This window comes from Theileria orientalis, chromosome 4 (genome assembly GCF_000740895.1).
Source record: "Theileria orientalis strain Shintoku DNA, chromosome 4, complete genome".
In the NCBI taxonomy this organism is placed as follows: Eukaryota; Apicomplexa; class Aconoidasida; order Piroplasmida; family Theileriidae; genus Theileria; species Theileria orientalis.
This window is the reverse complement of record NC_025263.1, coordinates 1,881,587-1,893,289: the sequence shown is the minus strand read 5'-3', so window position 1 is coordinate 1,893,289 and position 11,703 is coordinate 1,881,587. Positions and strand designations below refer to the sequence as shown.

At 37.1% G+C, this 11,703-nt stretch overlaps 4 protein-coding genes across 4 annotated transcripts; 2 read left to right on the top strand and 2 right to left on the bottom strand.

Moving 5' to 3' along the window:
- Positions 1-116: 116 nt before the first annotated feature.
- TOT_040000838 (chaperonin HSP60) lies at positions 117-2,548 on the bottom strand (the record flags this gene model as incomplete). The annotated part of the gene is made up of 7 exons (XM_009694477.1): positions 117-259; positions 419-671; positions 842-925; positions 1,104-1,408; positions 1,483-1,816; positions 1,888-2,036; positions 2,104-2,548. 7 exons carry the CDS (start codon positions 2,546-2,548, stop codon positions 117-119), a joined length of 1,713 nt encoding a protein of 570 aa, XP_009692772.1.
- A 537-nt stretch (positions 2,549-3,085) lies between these two features.
- TOT_040000837 (uncharacterized protein) lies at positions 3,086-4,735 on the top strand (the record flags this gene model as incomplete). Its single annotated transcript, XM_009694476.1, has 3 exons — positions 3,086-3,797; positions 3,882-4,302; positions 4,444-4,735. The coding sequence occupies 3 exons, from the start codon at positions 3,086-3,088 to the stop codon at positions 4,733-4,735; spliced, it is 1,425 nt and encodes a 474-aa protein (XP_009692771.1).
- Positions 4,736-4,826: 91 nt separating this feature from the next.
- On the bottom strand, positions 4,827-6,132 carry TOT_040000836 (hypothetical protein; the record flags this gene model as incomplete). Its single annotated transcript, XM_009694475.1, has 2 exons — positions 4,827-4,849; positions 4,998-6,132. 2 exons carry the CDS (start codon positions 6,130-6,132, stop codon positions 4,827-4,829), a joined length of 1,158 nt encoding a protein of 385 aa, XP_009692770.1.
- A 1,671-nt stretch (positions 6,133-7,803) lies between these two features.
- Positions 7,804-11,223, top strand: TOT_040000835 (uncharacterized protein; the record flags this gene model as incomplete). Its single annotated transcript, XM_009694474.1, has 2 exons — positions 7,804-9,015; positions 9,043-11,223. The coding sequence occupies 2 exons, from the start codon at positions 7,804-7,806 to the stop codon at positions 11,221-11,223; spliced, it is 3,393 nt and encodes a 1,130-aa protein (XP_009692769.1).
- Positions 11,224-11,703: the final 480 nt, after the last annotated feature.

The following is an 11,703-nucleotide window of genomic DNA, read 5'->3' as shown; positions in this document are numbered from 1 at the left end:
TATATATCTTTTTATATTCTACATAATTTTTTTTTACTTTGTTTTATATATTTATTTGCCACACAACTATTTACTTTATCATGTACATCTATGTTTTATTTTTAGATTAATTTTTTTTAATACATTTGATTTCCTTGTTGTTCTTCATTTTTTTCTGCTTTATTTTCGAATATTGCTACTTCTGAGGTCGTCATTAGTGATGCTACTGATGCTGCGTCTGTCAGTGCTGTTTTAACTACTTTGGTTGGATCCAGTATTCCTAAATATTAGTAAGTCTTCTATTCTCTTTTTTAATTAAATTTTCTTTCTTCTTATTTCAATCCTAGTGTGTAACTAATTTCTAATTTCTACTCCTTCCATCATCATAATCTTCTACTCTATTACTTTAATTATGCTTGTTAACTTATTTATTTCCTACCTTCTTTAAACATGTTACAGAACTTTCCTGTTTGTGCGTTGAATCCTTTACTATGATCATTTTCTTTCATTAGTGTGTCAGCTATCACTGATCCTTCGTAGCCTGCGTTTGTTGCTATTTGTTTCATTGGTTCTTGTATTGCTTGACGCACTATATCTACTCCCATTTTCTGATCATAGTTTTTCGTTTTAAGCTCATCCAGCACTTTACTTGCGTAAAACAATGCTGTTCCTCCTCCTGGCACTATGCCTCCCTGTTACATAAATTTGCTTATTGTTAATGCTAGTTATTATTTGCTATTTGCTTGGTAATAGTTACACATTGCTTGTTTATAGTTAATAGTTATATATTGCTAGTTTGTAGTTGGTTGCCTATTATTCCTCTTTTAGGCTTATTTACTAGAATATCTAATCTCACTCTTACCTCCACTGCTGCTTTTGTTGCGCAAAGTGCGTCTTCTACTCTATCTTTTACTTCATTCACTTCCACTTCACTCGCTCCTCCAACCTATTGTATTATTTATTTCTTGTGGCAGCCACTAATTACTACTAATTGAATAGAAATAACTAATTAATGCTACGTAAATAGAAATCACTAATATCTACTAATTGAATACCATAAATTAATAAATAATAATTGCAAAATAGATGCTACTTTTCTGCTACTTTTAACTATTGTTTGTTACCTTTATTATTGCCACTCCTCCTGTTAGTCTTGCTAGCCTCTCCTTCAGCTTATCTCTCTCGTATTCTGACTCCGTCACTTTAATTAGTGACCTAAGTCCTTCGCAGCGCTCCTCCACTCGCGCCTTGTCTCCCATGCCCTCTACGATGATAGTGTGGTCCTTCGTCACCGTCACGCTCTTTGCTCTTCCCAGGTACGAGACCATGTCGTCCTCCTGCTGCTTAAAATTTTCGTTGTCTCCCAGTGCAGTTGCTCCTGTCATTTCTGCTATGTCCAGCAGCGTCGCTTTGCGGTGTTCTCCGAATCCTACTTTGTATTAGTCTCCGCTAACTAACTGCTACTACTAATAATGCTACTGCCGCCAATAAACCTATATTTACCTGGTGCCTTCACTGCGCAAACCTTTATGCCCAGACGCAGCTTATTCACTATCAGCATTGCCAGTGCGTCTCCGTCCACGTCCTCCGACACTATCAACAGCGGCGCCTGCTGCTGCAGCACGTGCTCCAGTATTGGCAGCACTGTCTTAACGTTTGACACCTTTTCGTTGCACAGAAGCACGTAGGGCCTATCAAACTCCACCTTCATGTCCTTCACGTTCGTTACGAAGTGCGGCGATATGTAGCCTCGGTCCCACTTAATCCCCTCCACTACTTCCAGCTCGTGGTTTAGCGTCTTCCCCTCTGCCACTGTTATCGTTCCGTCCTTTCCCACCTACTCAATTGTCAATATTGTCGATAGCTATTGGCAAATGCACCAGCCATACACTCGTTCTTAAACTGTACCTTATTCATTGCGTCCGTGATTAGTTTTCCCACCACCTGGTCTCCGTTCGCTGATATCGTTGCTACGTTCAATATTTCCTCGTCCGTCGTCACTTCCTTTTTCAGGCCGTCCAGGAACCCTGTCACCTTCTCAATTGCCACATTGATCCCTTAATTGTTTATCGTTAGCTTAACAAATACTCGTGTTTATATAATTCCTAACTCAATACTACTTACCTCTCAACAAATCCATTGGATTAAGTCCTGAATCGACCAACTTACACCCTCTCTTAAATATTGCTCTCGCCAGCACTGCTGCTGTTGTTGTTCCGTCTCCTGCCTTATCATTTGTATTCGATGACACTTGTTTGATCAATTGTGCTCCCATGTTTTCCAGTTTCCCTGGGAGCTCTATTGACTTTGCGACTGTCACTCCATCCTTTGTTATTTTTGGAGGCCCAAATGAAGATGATATTATCACGTTGCGTCCCTTTGGTCCTAGGGTTACGCTTACTGCATCTACTAGTTGGTTACACCCTGATAATAGGCCTTGCCTGCATTCTGTTCCGTGTCTTATTTCCTTGCTAATATAACGGTACTGGGTCCTTATATTTCTGATTTTATTGGAAATATTAAACGGGTTTTTTATAGGATATTTACTGCGTAAAGTTGACAAAATCATTTGTACGGGTAAAGATAAATTACAGTTGACAATGATTCTACATTAAAATGTTATGTTTCGAAACATAAACAACAATTTTTAATATTTTTTACAATAGATTATAGGAATGTATTTAATTGCTAAGAAAGCGAATAAACAAATATATTTATAATGTGTTTATAGATGCTTTTTAAGGAAGATTGTTTGGGATTAGTGGGGATGTGTTATCTCCGATTTACATACTATTCTAACATTTTTGTTTGTTTATTAATTAATTTTTAATGTCTAAATTTTATTATTTACTTGTGGACTTAAATTCAGATTATTTGGGTCAGCGTTAAACCCAAACCACGGTTTTATTCACATTGCACATTTAATCTAAGATCGATGTAGAATGGTTATTTGATATTATTATTTGACTTATAAGCAAACTTGTAGATTAAACTTTTTAGAATTGTTGTAGTTTTTCTCAATTATGATTAATAATTGAGTAAATTAATTTAGTTTGTGTAAAAATGAATACAGTGAGATTCCATATATTTTTCACCATTAATACAAATGTTTATGTTTTCCTGTAAAAGGTGTGTAAATTTACGTTATTACGAAAATGTTATAAAGCTGGTTAATGCCAAGAGTTTTAATACGAGAGCTGTTGGCTACTCTCATAATGTTAGTAGATTTATATCGAACAAATCTACAAATTTTGAGTCAAAAGACCCTTTTGAGTCAGTTAATTTGACATATGAGAAGGTTGAATCTGATTCAGATGTTTATGACGAAGATGAATACTTGTACCCTGAATCGCTCAATAGTATAAGTAATCTGCCCCTTCATAATGTAATATCGCACAGTAGTGGCTTGAAGAATGAAGATTTGGAAAATGACGCTAATTCTGATGATTTGTCTGATGTAATCGCTAATAATGTTAGTGACATTGATTTGAAAATTAGGAATACGGAAATTGCGCAATTCTTGGAGAGGGCGCTGAGGGATCAAGTGAATCCCAAGTGCTCAGTGTCGTTGTTTGGAAGCGCAATAAATGGACTGTGGACGGAAGGGAGCGACCTGGACGTGTGTGTGGAGATACCAAACGTTAATTCCAGGAGCGCCGTAATAAGGAACTTGAGGAGAATAGCGACGGTGCTAAGTCCACTGTCTCCAACAAGAGTGATTCAAAACAGGTTTACGGCCAAAATACCAATACTTAATTGGAGAAGGGACAGCAAGAAGAGGCCTGTGAAGATAGTCGAAGAAAGTTTAAATAAACAAGGTAAGGTTACTAGTTTGTGATAGCTATTAGGAACTAGGTACGAAGTAGTAGTATTGTGAGTAAGGTTTAATAACAACTTTGTAGAAATTTTGGATTTTGAGTGCGAAAGCATCCCTTCGATTGATATTTCGGTAAATAACGTTTTGGCGGTGGCGAATAGTATTCTGGTCGGGAGCTACGTCTCGTTTGAGCCGAGAGTGAGGGGCCTGATACTGTTGTTGAAAATGTGGGCCAAAAGTAAAGGAATAAACGACCGCTCGCGTGGAACATTGAGTTCGTTTGCGATTTCGCTGATGGTAATCCATTTCTTGCAGAATTGTAGCCCACCTCTATTGCCATCGCTTCAAGACTTGGCGTTCTCGACGAATGAGCCCCCAAACTACGTAGCAGGAGTGGACTGTAGATTCTCAACGGATATGAATAAAATTAGGGCAGAATTGAACTTTTTATCCAAAGGAAAGGCTAACACTCTGGACGATAGGACGCTTTTAATTAATTTTTTCAGGTAAGAGGAAGTTAATTTTGACTTGTTTATCTAAGGTGGTCACCTGAGTCTAGTGTGTGGCCCCTTGCTGCTGTATTAGTTAGCTATGTATTACCTATGTGCTGAATGTAAGGGTTTAAATTTATGTCTACAAGCTCGTAGGTACTACGGCTGGTATAACTTGCACTCCCAAGGGAAGCCGATCCTGATCAGAAGCGTTGATTTGTCGGAATTTAACATGAGACTGGGCACCGACACGGAGGACCCAGATGCAAATTTGGAAAAGTCAACGCTAGGTGGCCCGTATTTACATGTTGACAACCCCTTTGAAATAGGGATTGACGTGGCTAATATATCCATTCACCAGAGAAGCAGAATAACAAATGAGTTCAGAAAGGCCTATCAGACACTCCGGGCAGGTAGCACACTTAAGTCGCTACTGAGCAAAAGCTAATTTTCATCAAATAACTATTGTATATTGAGGTAAATATGTGTATATTACGTGTGTGTGGGTGTTACTTGATATTTAGTAGGCAATTAAGTGGTTATTTGATACGTCCGTCCCTAACTATACTTAGGTCGGTATACCTAGGTATGTTATAGTATATTCACATAAGTATATACAGTAGTATAAGTAAACTGAAGTAGATATATATTAATGTGTTTATACTTATAAGTATATATAGTACATGAGAAGGCCGTGGATCAGTAAAGACGTTGCATCTTTATTTCCGTTGAGCGGTAGTACTTGAAAAGTAGAACGGCAGCTCCAATGCCGCAACTAAGTCCTATCATCCCGACGAAAAATGTGATAGCAGGGTTAGGTGAGCTTTTGGGCTTCGCGCCCACAACGAGCTCGTGGCCAGACCCTGAAGATGCAGTTTCTGCCTCCTCAATGTCCTTTTGGAACCCCTTAAAGCCGTGCTTGGTCGGCGGTTCGCTGATGAAGGTAGGGTAATTTACGTAGAAGTCAGAAATATCACCGTCCCCAAACCTGGAGTATTTCGACTTGTCCTCTATGCTAACCAGTCGGTCAGTCGACCTAATAATATACACCAACTCGTCCTGTCTGTTTAAATTATGAATTTCGAACTGCCTCCAGTAAGTTTCAGTCTCGTCAGTTAGGCGACTGAAGTAGTAAATTTTTCCGTTCTCAATTAGCTCGACCACTAAAGGGACCCTTATGTTTACATATCTGGCGGAGTAGTATACCACCACTGCATCGTAACAGCCGTTATGTACTTTGTCACGTCGGTCCTTGGTTATGTCATTGTTTGGCCTCAAGTTCAGCATAAAGTTAAGGTATAACAATGATTCTTTTGTTTGATCTTGCTGAGGAATGTAGATAACGCGCGTGAAGTTGTCGAACTTGCATCTTATTTCATTTACATTGACGTTGTTTGTATATCTGCTAACCACTAACTTCAACTTCTTGTTATGCTTGCTGTTCTCTTCTACCAGGCTCTTGAGTAAGCCATCCTGGCCAATAAAGTCTGTTGTTGAGAACGGAAAAAGTTTTGCTTCTGTTAGTTGCTCGTAGCTGAAGTACTTCTTTTCATATGCTGCATAGAATCCAACAACCAAAGGTTTCTCTGTGTTGGATATGTTGTAAAAGACTTGCACTGTGTCAACCACTTTGCTAGTTTTAAGAGTAAACACACTTCCAAACGGCCTCTTGTATAGAAACAAGAACATTTCATACGGAAACGGAATATCGTCTTTGTACGTCACCCTGTAAGTTACTATGGTAAACAGTTTGAGTGTGTCGTAGGGTTCCGTACTTACGGAAACTGTATAGTGATCGTTTGAAAACAGTTCGCTACTGTCAAGATCTATCGGAACGTCTGACATGGCTGACTATATGATTTATAAGTTAAGATTAAGTAATGATTAACACATTTGTTCTTGGGCTATTGGCCACTTCTCAAAAGATAATATACAGTGATATCTACTAATTGAAAGGGGGAATTGATATTAATTACCCTGAATGTTAAAATGGGACGCTAGATGCTCAAATGTGTAAACGCTAAATCGATAAAATGGTGAAAATTTAGATTCAGATCTGATAATTTAGTATAAAAGATTTCATTATTTTTACAAAATTCGAATGTGTAAATTATATTTTCTTATATCATATAGACGGTTAATGTATATCTCTTACAAATCACGTTATGTTTAACTGTAAATACCGTATTTGGATATTTTAATATATTTTTTGTTTAAACGATCTGATGTTTAAAAAGGAACATTTGATGTAATAGTCGTTACAAGAATTAGTATCGATTAGAATGATTATTTAAAATAAGATAAAGAGAGATATTAATATATTTTGATGGAATAAAGATTAGTTTATGCGAAATATCATCTAGCTATGTACCAACGTGTAATGACCTTCTAGTGTAATTGTGTGTTATAGGTTATTAGTTTGAAGACTTAAAACATTTTATGCTATAGCTTAATATATTTAAGTTAATATGAGCTGCCTTTTCCCCATAAGTCGTTGCTGAATGGATATTTTCATTATTGGGTACACATCGGGTCCAATAAATAAAGCATTTTTGAAGGCTTTTAACACTCAAAATAACTTAGTACAAATATAAAATAACCATTGATTCCAATCATCAGCTTTTATAATTCAACTGAGAACACAAATTGAATTTTAAGCCACCAACTTTTTCATTATTGCCATTACACACTTGTCTAACAAATCTTCAACAACATGAGCGATACACATCTTAATTTAAACAAATATTAACTATTGAAAAATTCAATAGGAATCATTGTAGAATATAAGAACTGGAATATATGCTAATAAATGGAATAGATATTCAATGGAATCCACCGAGTTGAAGGCGGAAGGTAATAATTTATCAAATAGCTTACTATTAGTTTGAATAAAATGGGTGTTGGTAGATATGATAAAATATTAGTTATTAGTAAATATTAGGAGTATTTTAACAATAGAAACTAAAAATATTTAAAATTAAAAAGTATGAGTGGGATAAAATATTTAGTAGACAAATTACTTATATAACAATGGGAAAGTACTTTATATAAATTATTAGATTAAAGCTATTATTACAATTAGAAGTACTAGTAATCATAGCAGTTTTAGGAGTGTGTAGCTTCATAATGGTTATATTTACACCGGAGGCCAGCAGCAACTGTATTAGACTTATACTATGTGTTATTGCCAACAAAAAAAGGCAAATATATTTTAACAGTTATTATCTGTCATATAATTATAAAAAAACATTTTAAAAAAAGTGAAATTTTATATAAAATACTGTCTACTCTAGGTGTTGATTGTCCTTCTTAACCCCAGTGATTTCCTTTATAACTGGACTTGAGAATGGGCTATTTTTATTAAAATGGAGTAATTTTATAATTTATATTTAGGTTATTTGGTACGAGTTTGAAATGTTTTGGATTTAAAATTATTTATATATTCCCTAAAACCATAAAACCTTTATTTTGTATAGTTTTATATAGAGGTTTATTTTTAAACCCAAATCATGATTTATGAACATTTTTAATGTTCTACTATATGTTTTTACATTTTCCCTCTTTTTGTATCGCAATAATCTAGTAGAATCCACTGGTTCTAGAAATTTTAGAGGTTTTTCTTCGGGCAGACCACCTGATTTAAAGCTTGTAACTTCAGATGGTACAAAAGAATCCGAAATCAACAGTACCGGGTTTGAACACAGACAACTCGGATTAGCTGGTAATGTACATGAGTATAACCTGAATGAAGGAACCAGATGTGTGAAAGTTAAGCAAAATGATACCGAAGTATGGATAGAGACTGATACTGATACCCTTAGCACCTTTAGTAGCCAATCAACTTTTACCGATTCAGTAAATGTTTCAGAGGAACAATCAAGCACTTCTGGCCAACCCAGTAGTGTTCAATCAACTTCAACTGAGACCTCTACGGACCAGGCCGACGGATCTGGTGGTAGCGACCCGTCCCAACGTAAATATCCTATTAAGATCGTTTATAACAACAGAGCTAAAGTAATGTGGATTATTTTTAGGGATGGATATCTTGGTTATATGTTTATAAATGGCAAGTGGATTTTCAAAATCAGCAAGAGTATTTCCTTCGACAACCACGGAACTATTTCTAGTGCTATTTTACAAAGTTTAAATTCACTTGTCACACGAGATTCCACTTTACTTACACCCGAACTTCAGCAATCCGCAATTCTGACTAACAATTTATATCCGACTGACTATTCAGAAGGAAATGCTGGTTCCTCACATGATCAAGCAGGTGATTCAACCCCCGTGGATACTTATATAGACGTTCCTGGTTTCGGAACAAGCTCAATAAGCGTACCTAAGTTTTTCGGACAGAACTCTTCTATTTCACCCGTTCGATCTAAACCTAGTTTAAAAAAACTACCTGATACTGAAGAGCAGCCTAATATTAAGTTTTTCACAACCGACGATTCAGATCCGAGTAGCACCGTGGAACTTTCTTCTGATAAATACACTGTAAAATATTACGAGAATTTAAAAAACGACTATTTAATTGAGCTTGACACTGATGCAAAATGTGTACTAGTTAAATGTGAGGATAAAGAAGTTTGGAAAACAGGAGAACACGATCTAGACGAACCTACATCATCGAGCTATTATAAAGGCTACAAACACGTAGTAGTACGAGACGAAGATAAAGGAGTAATATACAACGAAAAAAAAGATACCTGGAATCATTACGATACTGTGTATTATAGAAAAGATGGCAAAAAGAAATATGTATCAAAAAAACCTGACCAATCTAAGTCCAAAGCACCTTCTCAGCCTGAGTATGTACCAGAACAACAGCCATTAACCGTACCCGAGTCACAACCGACTACACTACCAGAACAGCCAAAAGAAGAAACGAAACCTGTTGCTGAACCAGTATCTGGCACACCTGAGGCTGGACAAGAATCATCACAAACTGCAGGTAGTCCACATTTAATTACTGTGAACATCGATTTGACGGAAAGCACTGATCAGGTTGTATATGAACACGATACAGTTAATAAAGCTCAACGTTGGACTTGTAAGGAAGGATTTTTAATTGAAAAGGTAACAAAAGCTGGTAACGTTGTATGGCAACCTAAGGATGGGAGACATGGTGATAGAGTCGTTGTACGAGAAGCAGAAGATGGTACCAAGGGCAAGGTATATCGTCCAGGTGAAACGGAGGGTTCGAGTTCTACAGCTCAAGATCAACAGCATGCTAAATCACAACAACCAGACGCTTCTAAGACTGAGGAACCAACTAAAAAATCCGAAGCTGCTCCTACTCACACTCCCACTACACCTGCCCAGCAGTCGAACCCTAAGCTGTACACAACAGATCCCAACGACAACACCAAGTTTGTTGAACTCGCCACCAATGCCTACAGCGTGGTCCAGAATGGCGATGTTACCACCTTCACCATCGCTGACTCCGCCAACTGCACCAAGCTGACGTTCGAAAACGTTTTGATGTGGCAGTACGATTCCAGTAAACGTGGCGGCTTATACCCCAAGACACTGGAATACAACCAGTCAAGCAACGTCCTGGTTCTCAAATTCGAAGGCTTTGAGATAACGTTTGAAAAGGAGAATGGAAACTGGGTGTACACCGAGGCCGATACGTCAAAGGCTGCTAAACAAGCACAGCCTGCTAAACAAGCACAAGAATCACAACAACCAGACGCTTCTAAGACTGAGGAACCGGTTAAAGAATCAGAACAACAAACTAAAAAATCAGAACAACAAGCTGATGAAACCAAGTCTGAACAGCCTAAAGAATCACAACAACCAGACGCTTCTAAGACTGAGGAACCAACTAAAAAATCCGAAGCTGCTCCTACTCACACTCCCACTACACCTGCCCAGCAGTCGAACCCTAAGCTGTACACAACAGATCCCAACGACAACACCAAGTTTGTTGAACTCGCCACCAATGCCTACAGCGTGGTCCAGAATGGCGATGTTACCACCTTCACCATCGCTGACTCCGCCAACTGCACCAAGCTGACGTTCGAAAACGTTTTGATGTGGCAGTACGATTCCAGTAAACGTGGCGGCTTATACCCCAAGACACTGGATTACAACCAGTCAAGCAACGTCCTGGTTCTCAAATTCGAAGGCTTTGAGATAACGTTTGAAAAGGAGAATGGAAACTGGGTGTACACCGAGGCCGATACGTCAAAGGCTGCTAAACAAGCACAACCTGCTAAAAAATCCGAAGAACCTGGTAAAGGGGATGATACGTCAGAGTTAGCTAAAGAAGCACAAGAAGCTGATGAAACCAAGTCTGAACAGCCTAAAGAATCTGGAGATAAAACGGCTACTTTAACTAGTGGAACCACTGATACAGCTAGTGTTACATTAACTTCAGCTAGTCAGGATCAAACTGCTACTTTAACTGGTGGATCTGATGGTTCTCAACAAGCACAAGAAGCTAAACAAGCCAAGTCTGAACAGGCTAAAGAAGCTGAAGAATCTGACGCTACTAAGACTGAACAGGCTAAAGAAGCTGAAGAATCTGACGCTACTAAGACTGAACAGGCTAAAGAAGCTGAACAACAAGCTAAAGTGTACGATACGTCAGAGCCAGCTAAAGAAGCACAACCAGCTAAAGAATCTGACGCTACTAAGACTGAACAGGCTAAAGAAGCTGAAGACGGTACCAAGACTCAAGCACCTGAAGATCAAACGGCTACTTTAACTAGTGGATCTGATGGTTCTCAACAAGCTGGAGAGGCTATTTCTGATTTTTCTACTACAGTTATTTCATCAGGTTTTTTTACAAGTTCTTCTAAATCACAAGAATTCTATTTACAATTTCCTCAAATTGTTCTAGTTTCAGAAGAAGCTATTGATAATCAACATAAATTTGGCATTAACCCTTTTGGTGTTAAGCCTATACTAGTTTCAACTTGGAGTTAGTCTTTTTGATTTGTTTACGTTAGATTATATTAAATTTTTTTAGATTTTTAATAATCATCAAATGTCATTTTATTATTTTTTGGTTAATAAAATAATTAATGAACACACAATTTTTAATTTGGATATTTATTGATTTTTATGAAATGAATCGTTGGAAATGCTCTTATTATACGGGCTCATGGTTTTGTTTATAACATTTATATTTTATTTTTATTTTCTAACTGAATTTGTTAGAAAAATTTTTATTTCTGCATATTAAGGCTACTAAATAAGGGGTATCAGTATAATCAATGATTTATCGATTTGAAAAACATAAGCTTACTTTTCATTTTTGAGCTTAGAACTCAGAGGAATCTATTATTTTGCGAACAAAAGTTAAATGTGTTACATTTATCAATCAAAACGCTTTCATCATTCTAAAGTTTGAAATTCGAATCATGGAGACCATGAAATTTTGGTTTCTATTACACTTTAATCGAA